Source organism: Colobus angolensis, unplaced genomic scaffold, assembly GCF_000951035.1.
Source record: "Colobus angolensis palliatus isolate OR3802 unplaced genomic scaffold, Cang.pa_1.0 Scaffold357, whole genome shotgun sequence".
Classification (NCBI taxonomy): Eukaryota; Metazoa; Chordata; class Mammalia; order Primates; family Cercopithecidae; genus Colobus; species Colobus angolensis.
In genome coordinates, this window is record NW_012116899.1 from 435,178 (window position 1) to 458,452 (window position 23,275).

The following is a 23,275-nucleotide window of genomic DNA, read 5'->3' on the forward strand; positions in this document are numbered from 1 at the left end:
CTGCGCCACCATGCCCAGCTAATTTTTTAAAAACTTTTTTTTTTTTTTTAATAGAAATGTGGTCTTACTATGTTACATAGGTTGGTCTTAAACTCCTAGGCTCAAGCAGTCCTCCTGCCTGGGCCTTTCAAAGTTTTGGAATTGCAGGTGTGAGCCACTATACCCAGCCAAAAGTGAGATACTTCATTGTTCCTGCCCATGTTTGTATTTTTAAATATTGCTGAAATAGTCACATACTGCCTAAACATAATAGTTAATGAAAATATTTTACTTTTAAAAGCAGAACACATGGGCCAAAAAACAATGTTTGACTCATTTAAGTATACCCTCATGACAGGTTTTCAGTGAAAGAATAGTTAAATATTAAATCCCCGATTACTTATTAAAACATGTTCTCATACACATGACACACATATCCAGATTTTATTGTTGAATTTTTGTTTTGAAGATGAGAGCTAGAATTTTATTCTCTGAATATACCTCTAGCACACAACTAGCAACATAGTCAGAAAAAGTATCGCTTTTTCTGGCTGTTATAAATAGAATGTCTAAGTGGGAAAAAAAAGAATTTGTCCTAAATTTAAAAGAAAAATCATATTTGAAGTGTTCTGATGGTCTCCTTAATTTTTCATGGGTCAACACTGTTTGCTTACACTAAATTTTGTTTCAATTAGAATTTTTTTCATTCAGCCATTTATTTGTGGTTAATGATTCTTGAATAGAAAAATGAAACATCTCTACAATGGGACTAGGAAGGAGTTAGCTTGGCTGTTAACTGTTGATCTCTAAATTAATTAGATTGCGTTGTTTTATAAAGTGGCATATCCAAGGTGTGAATTTTTATACTCTTTGTTATAAAATCATTTTCTTACTCAAAGTATCCTTTTGCTTTACCAACTCCTAATTTCTTTAGAAAGCAGAAGGATGACATGGAGGGCAAGAAGTTGGATGGTTCTCTTTTGGTTTGTTATCTAAAATTACTTGAGTTTGTAGGATGGCAAGGTCTTTCCTTTCACAAATCAGACTAAGTTACCATTCAAAAAATTCGAAATTAGAATTAGTGTAGAGTTTGGAAACTAAATTAATTGCTCTTTGAAGGGTTTCAAATGGGTTTACTTGAACATGTCTGTCTTGGTCAACTTGCGGCTTTACTTTGAATTTATATACATTGTGCATCAAGTGATATAGAAGAGATAAAGTTGCATCTTGTACTCCCAACCAGGAATATAACTATACGTGCTTACAATGTGCATGGTCTTTAAAGCTGATAAATACACCTAATGAATTCCTAGAACAACTGTACAAGTCATCCTTTAAACAACTATTTAGGCCAGGCACGGTGGCTCACACCTATAATCCCAGCACTTTGGGAGGCCGAGGTGGGTGGATCACCTCAGGTCAGGAGTTCGAGACCAGCCTGGCCAACATGGGGAAACCCCATCTCTACTAAAAATATAAAAATTAGCTGGGTGTGGTGGCGGGCACCTGTAATCCCAGCTACTTGGGAGGCTGAAGCTGGAGACTTGATTAAACCCAGGAGGCAGAGGTTGCAATGAGCTGAGATTATGCCATTGCAGTCCAGCCTGGGCGACAAGAGTGCAACTATGTCTCAATAAATAAATAAATAAATAAAAATAAATAAAAAATTTATGGAGAGTCTGCTCTGTAGCTGGAGGTATATGTTCCAGGCAGAAGGAACAGTAGATTCAAAGGCCCTAAGCAAAAATTTTGCATGATGTATTTGAAGAGTTGGGGGAGTCTGTGGATATGCGAACTCTGAGAAGCCTGTTAGACAATCTAAATCAGGTAGGTGGTTAGATATGTATGTCTGCAGTTCAGGGGAGAGGCCTGAAACCAGATATAAATTTGGGAGTTGCCAGGATATAGATGATATTTAAAGCTATGAGACTGAATGAGATCACCAAAAAAATCACATGTAGGTAGAGACTATTTTAAGAGATAGGAAAGATAAGAAGGAACAAGAAAATGAAACTGAGAGAGAATAGCATAGAACTGAGTCCAAAAAAAAAAAAGGCGTGGTGTCTTGGAAGCCATATAGAGTGTGTTTCTTGGAGGGCAGGAATGGCTGGTCAGGTGCTGCTGGGTGGTCAAGTGAAGCAAGACCTGACCATGGGATTTATCAGTGTGAAGATCATTGTTGACTCTGACAAAAACCATTTCAGTGAGATGGTAGGGGCAAGAACTTGATTAGAAATAGTTCAACATAGAAGGGGAAGAGGAGATTTAGAGACAGTATATAACAACTCTTTCAAGGAGTTTTGTTGCAGAGGGGCAAGAAATAGATTGGATGCTTGAGGTGGGAGAAAGATTCATTTTGTTTGATCTGGTTTGGTTTTTAAGTTGGGGAAAATAGTAGCAGGTTTGAATGCTGCTATAACAAAATACTGTAGACTGGGTGGTTTATAGACAACAGACATTTATTTCTTATAGTTCTAGAGACTGGGAAGTTCAAGATCAAGGTACCAGCAGATTCAGTATCTGGTGAAGACTGATTCCTCACTAATTCCCCACATGGTGGAAGGGGTGAGGCAGTCTCTGGGGCTGCTTTTACTTTACTCATAAGAGGACCCCACCTTCATGAACTAATCACCTCCCAAAGCCCCACCTCCTGGTACGATCACCTTGGGGATTAGGTTTCAACTTGTGAATTTTTGGTGGGGACACAAAAGTTCAGTTTATAGCAAATGCTGATGGGAATATTCTAGTAGAGAGGGAATGATTGATGGTATGGGAGTGACAGGAGACATTTGCAGGAGCAAGACCTCACGAATGCCTAAGTGGGAGCTCTGTTGCTTACTTGGAGGTGTTGGCGGTAGATGGGAGTGTGGACAGTTCACTTGCACTAACAGGAAGGAAGGTGGAACTCATGGTCCAGGTACTAATGAATAGATAGAGGTGGTGGAGGGAAATAAGCTGATTTCTCCTGTTTTTCTCCATGAAATAAGAAGCACAGTCACCAAGATGTGTGAGCTTGAAAGAGCTGGTATCAGAAGCTCTTGAAGAGGAGCGGGGAGACATGAAATGGTTAACATGGTTCAGTGGCATAATGGATAGATAGGGAAGGGTGTTATGATTGCTAAGCATTGTTAGTAGCCTTTTTGAGGTTGGTGGTCATTAATTAAAGTGAAGATAGTCAGCGTGGTATGTTTCTTTTGAGATACATTCAACTGCACAGATGTAGGAGTAAGAAAGGGGAGAAGATTGACTTTAACCAGTTCTTCCGGAGTGTGACATATGAGAGGCAGGGTAGGGAGTTGAGGTGTGTGCAAAGTAGTGCTTAAGCTGAAGGACTGTAGGATTTTAACTGGTTAAGAAAGAAGTGAGGGCATGGTGGTAGTGAAGGTTGTAGTATCAGTGCTTGTAGGTTCTGGTGGGGTCAGAAGTTTGTTGCAGTCAGGGAAGTAGAGGAAGTGAGCTGAAAATAGAGGGATTGGTGGTTAGGGGGTTCTGGTGATTTGTAATGACAAAGTCTAGTGTCTGACCACAGGAGCAGCTGAAGCAAGGTAGATAGATAATGAAAACCCAAAGAATTGAGACAGAAGTATGTTAAATATGTTAGGTAGTGACAGTAAACCAGCAGCTGAAATCCTCCAGGATGGGGCTAGTTACCTAAGGGTAAATTAGATGTCTACTGGGAGGGGTAATGGACAAAACAGTCTGATCCTGAGGATTTTCAGAGAGGAGAGGAAAAAGGTGGTCTGGAAATGGCAACAAGATACATGGAGTCCACTTACCCCATTCTGAGCAAGGGTTATGCTTCTGGAGGGAAGCGATGTCCTCAGGGAAAGCCCGGTTTCTATGAGAGCAAGAAGATAAGTGAATGTTCAGGGAAGGCAGTGTTTCAGGGGAAAGGCTTTCAGGAGGTAGGCAGGTACAAGAGGACATACCAGGGGACATTGTGTTCCTTATGGGAATTAGAGTGTGGAATGAAGGATGACCTATGAGTCAGGGGCTTTTCATAAGTGACATAAACAGATAAAGGGCATATTGAAATTGTCTTGGTCCAAAGACAGTGGTGGCAAGAGTGGTAGAAGGCCCCCTCTTCCTTTCTACTAATAGAGGCCTGGACATGGGCTGGTTTTCTTTTGAGTATGTGGGATAAGTTCCCAATATCTTAGATATCTGTTTAATTTTAAAAATATTTTTAATATTTACAGGTCACTAGTAATTATCAGCACTTTAGATGGGAGAATTGCTGCCTTGGATCCTGAAAATCATGGTAAAAAGCAGTGGGATTTGGACGTGGGATCCGGTTCCTTGGTGTCATCCAGCCTTAGCAAACCAGAGGTAAGAATTTTCTGTTAAGTGTTGACTGGAAAACTTAATTCTAATGAGTAATTGCTGATATTAAGAAGTTTGAGGCCCTGTTGCCCATGTTTGAGGCCTATCTCCCTCTTATAGGTTGTGTCCCTTTAGGGCAATTACTTAACTTTTCTATTCCTCAGTTCCTCTCTTGTGAAATGAGATGGATAATAACATCTTCTTAGGATTACTTGGGGCATTAAATGAGTTAATCCTATAAGTGAGCAACTGAGGATCCTATCTGCCATATCAGCATAGCACATTATCTGAGCTATAAATGATTGTGTATTATCATCACAAGGTCTCTAGGAATAATAAGATAAATATAAATAAAAACTTTATTGAATTTTACTACTTAGAAATCTGTGCTGCAAAATCCCATAAATTATTCTTCCCTAATTATAAACAGAATTCATCTGAAATTTTTTTGTAATGTAATTCCAGGCAAATTTGATTATTTGCAGAAAATGTATACTTAATAATTTGGAGCTCTAGAATAGTAGAGGGGAAAGAGCATAGATTCAAAGAGACCTCACTTCCAAAATTACTCTGGCACATGACTTCAAGCCCCTCAGAGTTTTAGTTGCTCTCATCAATAAAGTGAGGACACAGCCTGCCTTCATGGGGTACAGATGGGGGAGATTAAATAAGAGAAGCTGATTTTCCTCACCTTTAGTTTCAATTCTGATGGATGAAGTCTCTCTCCTTTTCTGGAGCTTTAGTCTGTTGTTTAAATTATTTAAGAATGAGTCCATCTTTTGAGTGGTGACTGCTAACATTGAAGCAGTCACCTCTGTTTTCCAGAATGCCCATGGCCTTCTTTTATATCGAGTCGTTCCTGTAGGACACTCCCTAGGGTAGTCTTTTTTCTGTTTTGTCATCAGTCTTTTTCTTTAAAAAGCTTCCTAGCTGATATTAAGTATGGAAAAGACAAAATCTTACATGAGGGGTTTGAGAATGACCTGAATATTGGTGACCAAACTTTCCAGTGGGAAACTGTTATCAGTGACCCATCTATGATAACAGACTTTCCTGTGCTTTCCAGTAAACCCAGCCCGAATCTTTTCTGGTGCACCCAAACTGATACTTAAGGAAACAACACTGCCAAATTTCCACGTTTGCTGTGTGCTAAACCCTGAGTAGACTTTATAGGTGGCTACTATTTCTCAGTATACTGAAAATATATTTTGAGAAGAGAGAACTTCTATTGTATTATGAGTTATTAATGCAAATAGCAATTTGATTGTACATTACATTAAGTTTATAATTGAGTATGGTATTCAAGTGAATTACTACTTAAGATAAACTTGTTTATTTTTCTTCTGTTGAGATTATGCTTGGGTATGCATGTTTTACTTTATTTTTAAACTAGACATAAGAGATGATCAGCAAAATGAGAAGATTGTAAGCTGCTTACATCTGAGGTAATATCAGTGTGTTGTAGTGGTTCAAAGCATGTGTGTGTTTGCAAACTGAAATATACATAGGTACAAAAAGATAAGTTGCATGGTATGGCAAAGTAGAGTGCAACTAGTTGTAATAATCTGAGTGCTAGTAAGGGTGTTTGAGTTATAAGTAGCTAGTTGTATTTGAAGGTTTTCTTACAGATAGCAGTTATATTAGCTGTTTTTAAAACTACAGTTCAACTTTCTTACTGTCCTTAGTTCGCACCACCTTCTGTGGTTTATTAGGGCTCCCTTGTTTTTGGTGTCCTCTCTCACAGCCACCCACCCCCAATCCTGGATCTTTTGGATAGAATGCTTTGAAATGTTGAGTCATAGGCTGGGCGTGGTGGCTTATGCCTGTAATCCCAGCACTTTGGGAGGCTGAGGAGGACCGATCATGAGGTCAGGAGTTTGAGACTGTCTCTACTAAAAATACAAAAACTTAGCGAGGCGTGGTGGCGGGTGCCTGTAATCCTAGCTACTCGGGAGGCTGAGGCAGGAGAATCTCTTGAACCTGGGAGGCGGAGGTTGCAGCGAGCCAAGATTGTGCCACTGCACACCAGCCCAGGCAACAGTGCAAGACTCCATCTCAAACAACAACAACAAGAGAAATGTTGAATCGAAAGCCTATTCAGAAAGCTCACGGGTTGCTTTTCATGCAGGAAAAGAATCCTGATACCTCTTTGCATTATCTAGGTTTTACTTTTCTACTTCATAGAAAAAAAAAAAATCGGAAGGCATTGAAACAGCTGTGATAACATGATAGATTAACTAGATTTTACTGCTACCCCAAATTCTTGGGCCATTTCTTGAGAGTAGATGTTTAATATGTAGAGATACTGATGATATAACGTTGTTCCCAGCATTATAACATATACTCGATGCTCCTTACACAGTGTAATCCTCATAGTAACCCTTCTGAGGTTACTACGTTGGTCTCATTTTGTAAAGAGGAAATGGCAGCTCAAATAAATTTGCTTGAGGTTGCTGACTGGCTATATATATGATGAGGTTGGAACTGAGCCCAGGCTTGCCTGACTGTACTCCATTCTGCCTGCTCTGAAGCCCTTTTGCCACCTTGTATATACCTCCCTTTGTTTACAGACTCAGGCTGTTCATAGAGTACAGTGGTTCTCAGACTGTTTGGTTTCAGAACCTGTTTAATACTCTAAAAAATTATTGAGGGCTCCAAAGAGCTTTTTTTCAGGCTGGAGTACAATGGTGTGATCATATCTCTTTGCAGCCTTGAATCCTGGGCTGAAGCAATCCTCCTGCCTCAGCCTCCTGAGTAGCTGGGACTACAGACATGCACCACCATGCCCAGCTAATTTTTTTTTTTTTTTTTTTTTTTTGGTAGAGAGAGAATCTCAATATTGCCCAGGCTGGTCTCGAACCCCTGGGCTCAAGTGATCTTCCCACCTTGGCTTCTCAAAGTGCTGGGATTACAGGCGTAAGCCACCATGACCAGCCTAAAACAAAAATGTTTGAAAAACATTTATTTTATTAAAGAAATAACAGTAAACCCACTCCACTATAGCATAACATTTTTATGAATAATAACTATATTCTTTAATACAAAAAATTTAATGAGAAAAGTGGCATTTTACATTTTTGCAAGTCTCTTAAATTTCTGGTTTAATAGAAGACAGTTGTATCCGCTTCTGCCTTAAAAATATTGCATTGTTGCCCGGCGCGGTGGCTCAAGCCTGTAATCCCAGCACTTTGGGAGGCCGAGACGGGTGGATCACGAGGTCAGGAGATCGAGACCATCCTGAGCTACACGGTGAAACCCCGTCTCTATTAAAAAATACAAAAACTAGCCGGGCGAGATGGCAGGCGCCTGTAGTCCCAGCTACTCGGGAGGCTGAGGCAGGAGAATGGCGTAAACCCGGGAGGCGGAGCTTGCAGTGAGCCGAGATCGCGCCACTGCACTCCAGCCTGGGCGACAGAGCTAGACTCCGTCTCCAAAAAAAAAAAAAAAAAAAAAATTGCATTGTTGTTTTGATTTAACTACATAAAGAAGAAAATCCAGTCACATGCAAATGTAGTTGGAAAAGGGAGGAATATTCTAGTAGCCTTTTCAAATAGTTGAGGCCATTCTTTTTTAATACTGTGCCAAAACAAGTGGAAGTTTTTTAAAGATTAGTTGCAGTGTGGAATCAGAAAACATATCAATGAACATTTTATACTCTGAACACTAACATCCATTGGTCTGTCTTGCCTTTTACTCATGCATGATTTTATAACTTGGAAAATATTGACTGAGTTACACAGATCTTTTAAATATTGGCATATTTCCTTATGGAATATTTTTTAAAAATCAAATTTGTTGCTGTTAACCACTGAGCTCATCAGAAAAGTCTGTAAGTACTGGGAAGCTGTCAAGAGAAAATTGGCAGATGCAAGTTTTTTTGTTTTGTTTTGTTTTGTTGTCTTTTAGAGACAGGGTCTTGCTCTGTTGCCCAGGCTGGAGTGCAGTGGTGTGATCATAGCTCACAGTAGCCTCCAACTCCTGGGCTCAAGCAATCCTTCCACCTCAGCCTAAGTAGCTAAAAGTATAGGCACTTGCCACCAAGCTCAGCTACTTTTTTTTAATTTTTTGTAGAGATGGAGTTTTCTTATATTGCCCAGGCTGATCTTGAACTGCTGGGCTCAAGCTGTCCTCCTGCCTCAGCCTCCCGAAGTGCTGGAATTACAGGTGTGAGCCACCACGCCTGGCCCAAGTTTTCCAGTATTCTAGAATTCACTTGAAAATGTAAATTTTATCACAAATACTGTCAAGATATGTTCTTTGAAGTAAAAAGTTCACTTTGTTCATTTTTTAGAAAATGTCTACCAGATACCCAAGTCCTATAATCATGATTTTTCTCAGTTGACTTTTGAGTAAAATTGGAGCTCAATGAACAAAGCTGCTAGTTCAGCTCACAGCTCAGTTCCAGAAGTGCTTTTCCTCCAGACATGCTTTAGCATGTGAAGAAAGGCTTGTTACATACTTCCTAATTAGTCATGCAGAATAATGAAAAGATGTGTACTCAGGGTCAAGATTTAATGAAATCAGTCATTTTTATTGCTTCATCAAGAACATTCTTAAGTGCAACTGTCTCTGTTTTTTTCTTTTACTTCAGGTGTATGACAGTGAAGAATACCATTGTATTCTTAGTTTGGTTCCTGAATTGTGCCAAGGCACCTGCAGTTTTAGTCAGCATTGCTTTTATACCTTCAGGGCAAATAGCAACCCAGTGAAAAGGCAAATCACACCTTGCTTGAAAACTGTTTGCTATTTTGCACCCCTGAGAGAGTCCACAAACCATGCTTTGAAAATTACTTATTTGGTATATGATAGAAAAATAAGAATATTTGTGAAATTATAAACATATTATCAAGGAGAGAAGAATGTATTGTGAGTGTGAGTCATCTGTTATTCAGCAAGGTGTGTGCTGCTCAGCATCTAGAAGTTATGTTCAAAAGTTGAACATTTGTCCTGTTCAGATTTAGAAAAAAAAAAGTTGGACAAAACACCACAAAAGGATCACCAAGGCCAGGCACAGTGGCTCACATCTGTAATCCCAGCACTTTGGGAAGCCAAGGCAGATGGATTGCTTGAGCTCAGGAGATCAAGACCAGCCTGGGCAACATGGCGAAACCTCATCTCTACAAAACATACAAAATACAAAAAAAATTACAGACATTAACTGAGTGTGGTGACATGCACCAGTAGTTCCAGCTACTCGGGAGGCTGAGGTGGGAGGATTGCCTGGGCCTGGGAGGCGGAGGTTGCCGTGGGTCAGATCACACCAGTGCCCTCCAGCCTGGGTGACAGAGTGAGACCCTGTCTCAAAAAAAAAAAAAAAAAAAAATCAAAAACTGCCATTTGAAATGCTATGAATTGGATGCATAGAGTAATACTACCTTCAAAATGCATCCGGTGCAGTGTTTTCTTAAGGTCCTTAACCTTCATAATAGTTAACTTTGTGAGAAGTAGTTAACTTCTTCTCTCAGAAACCCAGTGTGTTTGGTTGTAAAGGCTGGTGTAGGGAAGAGGGCCAGTTGTAGCAGGCAGAAAGAGCTGGCATGGATGTATAGCAGGTGTCACCTCCCAGGTAACAATAAATAGGTTCATGGCTTCCTGTGGGGACTCCTGTATTAGAATGTCAGTTCCTCCAAGCTTTCATCAAGAGTGGTATGCAAGTTGGGTGCAGTGGCACGTGCCTCCTGAGTAGTCGTCCCAGCTACTCAGGGGCCTGAGCCCAGTTGAGCCCAGGAGTTTGAGACCAGCCTGGGCCACATAGCACAACCCTGTCTTATGAAGAGGAAACAAATTCAACTCAGAAGACCAGAGAAGATGTATTCTCCGCAACTATCAAAGTTACTTATTAATCTGAGAAGCTGAAGGATAAAGGATTTGATAGACTGTATAATAATTTTTAAGTTATTGATAAAGGAATTGATTGTGGATCACATGTACTTTTGCTGGAATAATAAAGCCACACAGGACCTTTTTAGACTATGTGGTATTGTGGAGGAGGGCCTAGGATTCAGGAGCTTCAGTTTTAGTCATAATTCTTCCATTAACTTACTGTGTGAACTGGCTAAATTATTTAATCAGTAGAGCTTTAATTTCCTTCTCTGTAAAATTATAGGATTGGACTACATTTCTAAAGATAATCTAACTTCATGCATCAGGTACAGTCACATGCATGAAACACCCAAGTAAATTATCTGGAGAAATTTTTGAACTTTCCCTTTTACTACATTTAAGGATTCTTCTGAAAATAAAGAACAAATTCACTAGGAATTACCATTAGGTACATACTTGCCTCCTGGCTTGCTCTGATGTTGTTCTTAACCTTTTCTGATCCAAAAGGCTTATAAAATAGTGTGTTTTGTTGCTTTAGTGGGATTTTGATTATGTCAATGAAAAAAATAAGCTCCTGGAAGATAAGGGAAATTGACAGTTCCATTAAGAACAGGATGTTTTAAATTATATTTAGAATGAATTGTATGAATTGTGTACCTTGGGACACACATCTCATTTGCCATTATCTCCTGAAAAGAGTGTGGATACATAAGCTAAAACCGTTAGGGTGCATGTTTGTGTGTCTTAGAATAAAGGATGCACCTAAAGTTCACTGTATTAGCTTTAACAGATGTGCTTAGGTTCTAAGCATAATATTTTTGCCAGTTAATGGTAGCTAAGAATATTGTTTTTAATTTTCAGAAGGACCACCTGACATGAAATCTGATTTGCTTTCCTCTAGTAATTTATATTCAGATTCAACCTTGGAGCAAAGCACTAAGGAAATTTGTCTGTGGTTCCCCACTGATTATCTTAAAATTTTGTTTTGTAACACATGAGCATTGTTTTTTCTTTAGGATCTCTGGGCTACATTTGGATCACTTCACCAAATCTAAGTAGATTGAACTATCTACTTCTTTATGTCTTGGAACTCATTTTTAAATATGAAGACCTTCCTTATTGTTATTCAGAAAGCATATTGTTACTGTGTATATATAACTAATTTGTACTTAGATGAATACCTTTATCTTTATTTAGAGATACCATATTTGTTTTCTGTTTTGATTTTCTGTTAAAGATGCCCTTTTTTTCCTCTTAAGAAGAACAAACAACTCTAACGTCTAAACTTAGATAAGGTTTGGGGTTTTGCTTTATTTTAGGCATGTTTCTCCCCAAGGGACACCGCCTTTCTGTTTCAGACAGGTGCAGAAACAGACAGCTCTGATGCTGGTGCTCTCCAGCCTCCTCCCCCTCCCCATATCAGACTGCGTGCATTCCACTAATATAAGGGCTTTGAAAAGGGTACAGCTTTACTGGTTACTGATTTGTTCAGAAAGAGTCTACTAGTAGACCCTTTTAAGTGTTTATTAAAAGAGGATCTGTAATCTCTTTTAAAGCTTCTCTTACTTATACTGAAAGCTGTGCAAGTTGTTTTGCAGTTTTTCATTTGTACGCAAACTAGCACATTTTGAGTCTGTGTCATCTAAGATGGCAGTTTATTTTGAAGCGTAGCTGTCAGTCATGTAGCAAGCCAATATTTAAATAATTGCCTGGGTTAATTGCTTTTCTTTTAATTATAGAAATGAAACAGTGCTTTAATTTAATTTTGTTGTATTAATCTCTTAGCATGGCTGAAAGTAGTGCTGTGAAGTAAGCTAATTTATCCCAGCATTGCATGTCACCAAAGGAGAAACTTATTTGGCCTTGTTTTTTTTTCTTATATTTTTAGGAAATTGGCTCTTCATGTACATTGTTTATGTCATGAATATATATTAATCTAGGTGAAGGCAGAGATAGTTATTAAAATCAGTGTTCTTTTATCATGACTGTGAGAAGTATGCTTAGTCTGGTAGTTTTCCTTGAGGCAGTTTGTTTTGTAGGTTGACTAAATTAGTGAAAAAAGAATTAAACAGTTATCTACTTGGTATTTCTCTGCTCTTGAGTACTAATTTACAATTTTTGAAGATAATAAATACCAAATCATTGCAGAGTTTTTTCTCAACATTTAAACATATAGCACGTCACTTGGGATGCGTTCTGACTGATACACGGATCTGCTGAACGATCTCATTACCCCTCCCTTTAGGGCGTCATCATCTAATGGTGATGCCCCTTCCCTTGTCTTTCAGGTACCATTCCTGGAGACCCTTTACTTTTATCAAACAGTCTTCCTTTTATTTACTTTCCCCAATGTTTCCAGAGAGGAGTAAAAATATATATTTCTATAATACAATAATATTGAAGCATCTCTTTTTTTAAGACACAAATAGTCAATTCTGACATCTAGTAATGTAGTCAGTTGCTCATTTTGGTTAATTAAGATTTACTGTTTATGTTCCATTCAAGTGTATCATTTTTGAAGAATTAAAATATACAAACATATATGTGTTAATTTTTCTTTAGCATTGATTGTCCTTATTGATTAATAAAGTTCTTTCAATCCATTAGAGTTTTTATGTTACAGTCAAAGAATTTTAGGCCTGGTAGAGCTTTCTGATAAATCAAAAACTGCAGCAGTTTGAGATATTTATTTCTACATTGAATTAATCTTTATTTGGTTTTGAGGCCTTGTTTTTAAACAGATGTGAATCCATGTTTGAGAAAGAAATAACTGACTTTGCATAATTAAGCTTTCTGTCTGCTTTCCCCTTTAATTTACTTCTGGAGCAGGTATTCTCTAGAATTCAAAAAGCTTTTGTTATTTTTGAAATTTTGTATTAATGAGTAATAATCTCTCCTGAAGTTTCCAATAGAGAATAAAATAACAAAAACTAGCCGGGCGAGGTGGCAGGCGCCTGTAGTCCCAGCTACACGGGAGGCTGAGGCAGGAGAATGGCGTAAACCCGGGAGGCGGAGCTTGCAGTGAGCTGAGATCCGGCCACTGCACTCCAGTCCGGGCGACAGAGCGAGACTCCGCCTCAAAAAAAAAAAAAAAAAAAAAAAAAAATAAAGCTCACAATGAATTATAGGCGGTCACATGAGCTAGATTGAGTTTATATTTTTGCTTTTAACTAAGTATACATGTATATATACACATAAACACACACAAGTTACCTTAGAAGTTCAGAGTAAGCAGCCCTGGATCATCAACTGTTGTTTGAGTAGCACTTTATAGTTTGGAAAGTGATATCTATTCTTACTTAGTCATTTACATAGCCCTGTGAAGTAAATATTCTTATTAACCCTAATTTTGTGGATGATAAAATTGGAGATCAAAATGGTTCAGAGATTTGTCTGATGTAGTAAAGCTGAGACTCAACCCTAGATCTTTGTACTTACGTCTTCCCTCTTTCCAACATTTAATGTTTTTTAAAATACCTTAACGCTTACCAATTTATTTGTATTTTCTCTACTAATAATTCTTCATGTGCTTTATGGAGATTAATTACTCAGAGACATCCTGCGTAGAGCACAGTTAGCACATAACTCAGCACATTTTGAGCACCTAAACTGCTTCTAGGACAACCCTAGTGGGATAGTCACAGGCGCCAAAACTTAACACATCCAAAACTGAATTCAACATTGTTGGATTGCAGGAGGGAGGCATGCAGAATTGTGCACTGCCCAGGACAGATATGATTCCTGCCTTCCTAGAACTTATAAGGTACTGCGTGGAGCCAGCTAGGGAGGCAAATATGAAATAATTATAGTGTAAATAATGCAAGTGAGTGTGGTAACTGGCGCAAGGCAGGATAGAGCACAAAGAAAGACTCCAACAAGCTTAAGTGCTTACTTAGCCTGATGGTCAAAGAAGGCCTTTCTTGTATGATCAGGAGTTACTGAGGCAAGAGATGGGTAGAGAGGAAGGGGAAGATTGCTCTAGGAGAGGAAATAGCCTATCTCAAGGCCTTGAGGCGAGAGTTACCATGGCATTTTCGGGGAACTAAGAGAAGTTGAGGATGGCAACAGGAATGAGGGTTGGGAGACAGTAGCCGAAATGAGCCCATTGAGGTAGGCCAGGCCAGGACCAGGTTATACAGGGTCTAGTAAGCTATGTTTGGCATTTCAGATTTTATCCTGAGCCGTGAGAAACCGTTGAAGGTTTAAGTGGAAGTGATCACTCTGACTGTAGAAAATGGACTGGAGCAACAGCAGAAATTGGGAGACTCTTTCTAGTCTCCCATGCTAGTTAAGAGACTGCATGGTAGTCATCCAGATGGGAATGATAGACTGGATGGTGACAGTGGAAATGAGTGAAGTAAAGTGATGGATTCAAAGGGTGTTTAACAAGGAAGATCTTTATGAAGATACAAGAGCAAAGGAAGCTTTAGTAGTAAATTAAGAACAGGTATAGAAAGGAAGAACATGTGTTCTCCACATATGAGTTTGGAGAGACCATGAGAGATGCTAAAGAAGGCATTTGACTTTATGGGTCTTTTGCTGAGAGGAAAAGTCTGGGCTGAAATTAAAATTAGAATCGCTTGTGTCATGGGAACTGAGAAGATCAATCACCTTGAAAGAAAGTAGGGTGAGAAGACCTATGACCAAGTTTTAAAGTCCAACATTTTAAAATTGAGAGAGACTGATAAGTCAGAGAAAATTGAGAGAAAAAGTATTTCAATGATAGATTTGTTTTAGTAGGATTTTAGGGATTATCCTGCTTTCCTTCAGATTTTCCCATCTGCTACTTGGTGTGAAGACTTTATGAATATTTATAAATACTTCCATAATTAGAGATAACTGGCTTATAATGCAAATGCCTCTTCAAACAACTTGTTGATTCATTAGTCTTATTGAAAGTTTTCAGCAAAACAGAACATCGGAAAACTCGTTCCACTCTCAACTGGGGGAACTTGGAAAGCAGTGGAAAAAAGCAGGAAGCCTGTGGATGCCCAAAGTGTTAAAAGCATTAGTCAATGGTTGGAGACCAAAAAGGAATCCCTTTTAAGTTAGTTGTGGAGAGTGACTTTGAGATTCAAGTGAAATAAGGGAACGTGAGACATTCTGTAAAACAGTGAAGTGTTCGTTTTTATCCAACGTCACATAGTGAATGAGTAGTAGAGTCAGGGACCCAGGGGATGGAGTTGAATGAGGTGCAGTCAGCTGCTCTGGTTGGTGTGGATACATCTTGATTTTGTATTTTGGATGTGTGCTGTTGCCCTACCACCTTGTTTTGCAAAACAACTAGTATGGCTAGGAAAGTAATTGTTATAGGTGAAGGAGACTTCCAGATAATAAAAAAGTAAACAATTGAGCATTTTTAATGGCATAGGTTTCTTTTTCTTTTCTTTCTTTTTTTTTTTTAAGTTCCAGGATATAGCAGAACGTGCAGGTTTGTTACATAGGTATACATGTGCCATGGTGGTTTGCTACACCTATCAACCCATCATCTAGGTTTTACACCCCACATGCATTAGGTGTTTGTCTTCATGCTTTTCCTCCCCTTAACCCCCAACCCAGACAGGCCTCAGTATGTGTTGTTTCCCATGTGATCTCATTGTGTCCATGTGATCTCATTGTTCAACTCCCACTTACAAGTGAGGACATTAATGGTGTATTCATGTATTTCACATCTTCCCAATCTGAAATGAGTTGTATCTTTTTATTTATTCCTTGGGATCATCGTTGTAAGCATGTTACTGTATTATCCTAGAAATGTTCCCTGGGGTTCTTAGGTGGGATAGGGATGTGTGCCCCTTTAATAAATATTCTAGGACAATTGGTGTTTTACACGCTCTTTCTTCCTTATCTTTACACTCGGTGCATCTGCATCTTGCCACACTCTTTTTCTTACCCTCTATTCTCCTTTTTAAATCTTGTTACTTCTTACCTTATACACAGAACTTGGCTTTTGTTAACTATCAGGGCACTAACTATCAGTGTGTTCCTTTTCCCTCTTTCCTGGTTAGCGAGCACACCGGTCTCACTGAGTCTCCTGAACCCTTTTCAGTTTTCATTCTTATAGTGGGTGAGTTACTTCTGGATATAATTTTTGGGATTTGAGAGTGTTTAATGCCTGAGTCACTAATCAACAGAATGCTAGTGTGTGCAAATCTGGCTTCCAAAACTGAATGAGGGAAAGTTCTTTATAGAAAAATCCTAACTAGGCCGGGCGTGGTGGCTCACGCCTGTAATCTCAGCACTTTGGGAGGCTGAGGCAGGTGGATCACGAGGTCAGGAGATTGAGACCACCCTGGCTAACACAGTGAAACCCTGTTTCTACTAAAAATACAAAAAATTAGCCAGGCATAGTGGCGGGTGCCTGTAGTCCCAGCTGCTCGGGAGGCTGAGGCAGGAGAATCGCTTGAACCCAGGAGGCGGAGGTTGCAGTGAGCCGAGATGGCGCCACTGCACTCCAGCCTGAGTGACAGAGCAAGACTCCATCTCAAAAAAAAAAAAAAAAGCAAGAAAAAAGAAAAATCCTAACTAATAAATGCAGAAAGAATGATAAAATTAGAAATTGCTATTCTAGTTCTTTTGTTGAAATAGGCCATCAAGCAATACTAAAATGGTAAAAAGTTGATGGGACACTTTAAATGGAGGGATCAGACTGGCTCCCCCAAACTCAAGTGATTGATAGTAACATCATTAAAAGTGGGGCATGCAAACACTATATGCCTCCTAATATGGTATAGCACAGGGGCCAGCGAACTTTTCCTATAAAGGGCCAGATGGTACTTATCTTAGGCTTTGAGAACCATGTGGCCTTTAGTTGCAGCTAGAAAGCAGTCATAGACAGATACATAAATGAATGAATGTGTGGCTGTGTTCCAATAAAACTTTACTTACAAAACCAGCATTAGGCTGGATTTGGCCCATGGGCTCTAGTTTGTAGACCCCTAATATAATAGGAAGTGCACAGCACCAGATATGAAGTCTTCTTGTCAAAACAATTGAACCTGCATCAGATCAAAGCTCCAAGTCTAATCATACTTTTCAGGAAATAAAGGAACAAGTTAAATGACATGTACAATCCTGACTGTGGGACATTCTATAGGGCAGATAAGCTGGTTTCTCAAGGAAATCAGTGCATAACAAAGGGGGTGAAAGAAGCTCCTTCGTGGAGAGAAAAGAATCAGATGTAATATGTAGACTTGGAATTCCTCATCGTAAAGTAGATCTTTGAGATAATAGGGGAAATTAAAAAATTTGATGATTTTACTCCAATAAACAAGTATAGAATAGGTGAGTGGAGATAGATGGAACACTTGGCAAAATGTTGATAATTGTTGAAACTGGATGGTAGATACATGGGGATTTATTAATCTCTCTACATTCTATATGCTTGAAATTTTTTACCACAAGTTAAAATAAAGTTGAATGTACCCCAAAAAGTGTGTGAGTCAGTCGGGGGGAGGGGTTGACTGCATAGAAAAACAGGGAAGAATCAAATGGCAAACATTTTTTCTTATAGTTAGAGGAATTTTTGTTTTTTATTACTGGTAGTACTCATTTTAGTAGTAGTACTTCCTTTATTTTCTCACATGAAATTCCTTTCTCCACTTTAAAACTAATGTTCTTATTTTCACATTTTAATTTCAGATGGAAGTCTCTGATTGCAAGTGCCACTGATATTCATTGTACCACTTAGATTTTGTTAAGAAACAGAAACGGAATTACTTTACTAAACTGCTTTGTGATTACACAGATAGACTCTGGGAGTTTGCTAGCACCTTTTATTTTAAATTATGAACAGGGAAAAAACAAATAAAGAAAATAAATACAAAAATTTAGACTTTTTAAAATGACTTAAGGGAGAAGCAAGTCACACAATGAGTTTGAGATGCAAAGCAGCGAATCAGAACAAATAGCTGCTTACATGAACAAATCAGTGGGATGTGAAAATGCATCACCGTAACCTACATTTTTTTTCTACCAAGAGATTTGCAGCTGACTATCGGGTGACTCATTCCTATGCTTAGGGGGTGAGGTAATGCTATTGTGAAGGGTGATGTCATCTCTGTACCTGAACTGCATGCATATATTGCTTCTGTGGCTCTCAAGGAAAAGCTCCATCTGCTTTCACATATGCAGTCTGAAAGACTTGACAAGATTGGCAGAAAGGTCAACAGCCATGTATATGACTCATAAGCAACCAATTAGTGAAGAGCAGCTATTTAAAAGTGAACTTTTAAAATCATAATCCAGAAATATGACATGATGATTCATTATTGAATCATAATGCCTTGTTTTGTGTTTTGTACTTATTGAGTTAATGCTGTTGAGCATTTAACTTTTAAAATAAGGCAGTTTTCTCAGTATGGTCAATCATATCAAGCCTTGGTTCTTTAAACTATATTTTTAATTGAAGATAAGGTTGGTTGGTCGGTCTGTTGGTTGGTTGGTTGGTTTTACTTTTTGGAGAGGGCAAAAATGGATTTTATTCCATATTGGTTTGGCAATTGATTTTTGCACTTAGGAGACACTGTATTCCCTAAGGACCCGCTACTGCTTTAGAGGAAAAGAGGTTTTTAATGGAAGAGGAAATAAGTCAAAAGAAATGCTATCTGTTTACTGCAGACACACTTACTCCTCTTCCTGTTTTAGTCATGCACACCTGCTTTCTCTGTTTGTACTTTAACCTAATACTACTGTTGAGATAACCAATTAAAATATCTATTTTTAACTTTATTATCATTTGAATCTAGTGTTCTGGTAAATAAAATATAGAATATTTAACATAATATGGAGGTAGATAACAGTAAATACTTGATTTTCTATCTGATAAGTAACTCAAAATAGAAGATCATATAGGCTAAATACTACATATTGTTATTGTAGGGTATGTGCATACTGTGACCTAGATTTGTTATAATGGCAACTTTAAGTTGGACATTCTACAAAAGATAAAAATAAAGGTTTTAATTTTTGAGAATAAAATTTGTTATCTATCATCAGGAAATAGAAGGAAACAAAGGATAAAATAGTTATGCTAAGACTCCAAGGTAATATTAGGTGAGGTATATACCAATGTCACTTGAGAACTTACTAAAAATCAAATGTTTTTTCAGTAAGAGTGACAGGAGTCTTTAAGTGTCTAGAATTATGGTAAACCTTCATTTAATGGTATAGTCTTGAGTTTGATTATAGAGCTCCTGCAAGACTCTTGAGTACCTTTCTTTTGTTTTTAAACTCTTGTTTGGAAATAATTTCAAACTACAGACAGTTGCACAATAAGCGTGATACCAAAAAAGAAAAAAACAAAAACCCTTATATGCTCAGATTTTACCTACCCCGACCAGGTTGCCTGCTTTATATGCTTGCCCATGTCCTCTTACCCACTCTTACCCTTCTCCCCCATTCCCTCATATACACTTGTTTTTCTTGAAATATTTGAGGATAAGTTAAATATGCATCATGGCCCTTTACTCTTAAATACATCAGTGTATATTTCCTAATAGAGATATTCTCTTATGTAATTACAAAAGTTATTTATATTAATACAATGCCTTACCATCCATATTCGAGTTTTGTCAATTGACCTAATAATATCCTTCATAGCATCCTCTACCCCTAGTACAGCATCTAGTTTAGGGTCAGATATTGCATTCATTTGTCACGTTAGCCTCTTTTAATCTAGTTTTTTTTTTTTTTTCCACAACCTTTCTTTGTCAGACATTGACATTTTTGAAGAATATGGTTTCTCTGTTATTTTATTTTTAAAATGGACTTCTCCTTACTTTGTGCTTGCCTGATGTTCAGGCTGTGCATTCTTGGCTGGAATACTACATAGGTGATGAAGTCTCTCTCAGGGCATCTAACTCTCATTGATGATTTTTACTTTGGTTATCCAATCAAGGTATTATCTCCACTATATAATATATAACTTTTATTTTTTAATTTCTTGTAACGATAAGTACTCTGTAAGGAGACATTCTAGACCATGTAGATATTCTGTTCTTCATCAAAGTTTCCACCTCAATTTAGCACCATTTCTGACTCTGGTATGACCCAGTCTTTACTGTGATGGTGGCAAAATGCTAATTTTTCCAACTCCAGCCCTTCCTTTTCCCTCATATATTATTTATTTTATCTGTTTGCTATTGGTATGAGCATGTGAATTTCTATTTTTAAAACTTCAGTACTTAACTATTTTGGTGCTTAATTGTCCCAGATTTGACCAGTGGCATGCCCTCACCCTTTCCAAGCACATCCTTGTTTTTTGAAAGAATAAGATGGTAAAGGCTCATCTTGCATCTACACTGCCCCAGCCCTGGAATCTGCCATTTCTCTGAGGAGCCCTAGTTCCTTTTGGTGGAGAATATAATTAGATAACACACTTTGGGCACTGGGTATGAGTGCACTACTTTTACAGTCACTGTGTAAACATAAATATAAACATTAGCTGACCTGGTAAGTATTTCTTGGAGGTTCAGTGAACAATTTTTGAGAATATCACAATGTCTCGGATTATAGTTAACAACAAAAAGGAAAGTTAAGGAATGATAGGATTTTTGTCAGCAAACTTACATTGCTAAAATTTTCTTAGATTTCAAAGCAAAAACATATGTGATGCTAGGTTGAAGGCCAGATAGGATTTCTCTCGACAAAGTTGGTACAGAAAGATGTTCCAGAAAGAAGAAATGACATTGACAATGACATAAATGAACAATATCAGTAACATTAAATGTTGTGTTTAAATAACCATGCCTGATTTCTACCCATCTGGGGAGAAGTAAAAGACAGGGATGAAAGGTTTATTTAAGGTCAGATTTAGAGGACTTTGAATGTCCTCCAAAGGATTTTGGATCTTTAGGATTTGGGGTCTTTATTAAGAAGATAATAGCTGTTGAAGATTTTTGAATAGTATCATAACAAGCTTAACTCTGACTCAGAGAGATTAATCTAGAAGATACATAGAAGATTAAGGAAATTTGCAGTTAAGAACTGTAAAGAGGCTATTATAGTAGTTCAGGCAGGAGATAATAAGGGTTTGAACTGGAAAATGAAAGAAAGAAGTGAATTAGAATAGTGGCTTTTAATCTGTCTTCCAAAACCCCAGGTTTGGGGCAAAGTGGATGTGTGAGTTGAACACCAAATGAGAACTCTCAGTTACTGTATGCGAGTTTTCAAGTAAGTATCCCTTTAAAGAAAGCAGTCTGCTGCTTAAAGAACAAAAAACTACGTAGAAAAATTTTGTAACTCTTACTTCTCTCATATTCCTGTTTCCTAAAGTTTTGAGCCTGGATAATCAGGAAAATTGTTGTGTCATTAGTTGATGTAGATCAAATTATGAATTTTTGAAATGCCAAGGGTCAATGTCACAAAGACATGTACTAAAACTCTTACTGAAGAGATAAGATATTCTTGGCCAGAAACCTTGGAATTATCCTGGACTCCTTTCTTTTGCTCATGCCATAAAGAGAATCCACCATGAAATCCTGTTGGCTTTACCTTTCAGTTATATCCCAAACCTGACTACCTTAAACAGCTCAACTGCTTATCAACTAATCTCTTACCTTCCGCCTGCTCTCTCTGCCTCCACCCTTGCCTCTCAGCCTGTTCACTTTCCTTGTGGTTTTTCAAACGCGATGGGTATACTTCCATCTAAGAACCTTTGCAAAACCTGGCCTGACCTGGTTAATTCTCTCATGTTTACAACTTTGCGCAAATGTTACTTTCTCAATGGGGTCTACCCTAAGCTCTTTATTGATAATCCCCTCTCCACCCCATGCATATTTACCATTCTCCCTTTATCTTATTCCGTTTTTTTTTAACGGCATTTATCACCTAACATACCCCATATAATTTACTTATTTATTAAGTTGTTTGTCTCATGACACCAGAGTTTAAGCTTCACAAAGGCAGTGATTTGTTTGTTTTGCTCACTGATCTATCCCAGCCATCAGAATGCGCCAGGCCATAGGTAGGCCCTTAATAAGCATTGTTAAAAGAAGGAAGGGCAACTGAGAACACAAAACCAGTAAGCTTACTTACCAGGCTTCTAGCTCATTGCAGATTTGAGAAAGCAAATAAAAGAAAGGATGGGATACTACTTGAATCAGTATCTCTAAACCTGTGTTCCTTGGAGCTGAGTCTATGACAGTAATTGGCCTTGATAAAAATAGCCCTAGAAAATACTGCATATATTATCTATAGAAAATCATATTACACATTAACATACTAATGGCTGTAAGAGCTCCTATAGTAACCTCTTCTTGAACTCACTTGATCGTAAAACTCTCTTTTGGTAACTCAGCCTACCATTATGGGACCCTTTTGGCCCATGGTAAACTGAGTTTGAGAAAAACCTTACTAGAGTACTATGTGTAGGGCCTGGGAGTGATTGGCAGTTCTTTTAAATTACTTCTGGTTGATCGACTGCGCTGCTTCATGTGCTAGTCAGAAGGAGGCTGGAGTACATGAGGATCAAGACTCTAGCTCTTAATTACTATTATTCTTTTAAAGGTATGACGTTTTTATTTTTCTGGGAGAAATAAGAAAAAAAAATTAATGTTATTGCTCTTTTAAAAAGTTAGCTTCTGTTTTAGGTATTTGGGAATAAGATGATTATTCCTTCCCTGGATGGAGACCTGTTCCAGTGGGATCGAGACCGTGAGAGCATGGAAACAGTTCCTTTCACAGTTGAATCACTTCTGGAATCTTCTTATAAATTTGGAGATGATGTTGTTTTGGTTGGAGGAAAATCCCTCACTACATATGGACTCAGTGCATGTAGTGGAAAGGTAAGTGAAAATACTGAATTTACTTTGGGGAAATCAGAATAAATTAGGGTAGAAAAAGAAAAAGTAATTTATTAAACGACACTTATTACTAGTTGAGATTTATTGTAATTATTCCCTGAGGTTGTCATTTGTTTTAATAAGAGAACTGTGAGGTAGGAAGGGGAAACTAATAACAGAATAAATGGCAGAGCCAGGAATAGAATAGCAGGTGGAAGAGAATTCATAAATATGGTCTACTGTGTCTCAGGTGTTTTTTTTTTTTTTTTGGAGACAGAGTCTCACTCTGTTGCCCAGGCTGATCTCAGCTTATGGCAATCCCCACCCCCCCACCCCATTGCACACCCCCTCAGGGTCAAGTGGTTTCA

At 38.1% G+C, this 23,275-nt stretch overlaps 1 protein-coding gene across 3 annotated transcripts in view; it reads left to right on the forward strand.

Moving 5' to 3' along the window:
* The window catches only part of EIF2AK3 (eukaryotic translation initiation factor 2-alpha kinase 3), a 72,182-nt gene that overhangs the window by 8,671 nt on the left and 40,236 nt on the right, over window positions 1-23,275 (forward strand). The window contains exons 2-3 of one of the 3 annotated variants that reach the window (XM_011953102.1): window positions 4,179-4,308; window positions 22,716-22,910. In XM_011953102.1, coding sequence (XP_011808492.1) covers window positions 22,731-22,910 — 180 coding nt within the window. In that variant the 5' untranslated portion in view covers window positions 4,179-4,308; window positions 22,716-22,730. Of the gene's footprint in view, window positions 1-4,175; window positions 4,309-22,525; window positions 22,633-22,715; window positions 22,911-23,275 lie in introns of those variants that run through there. The other 2 variants (XM_011953103.1, XM_011953104.1) reach the window with 2 other exon arrangements.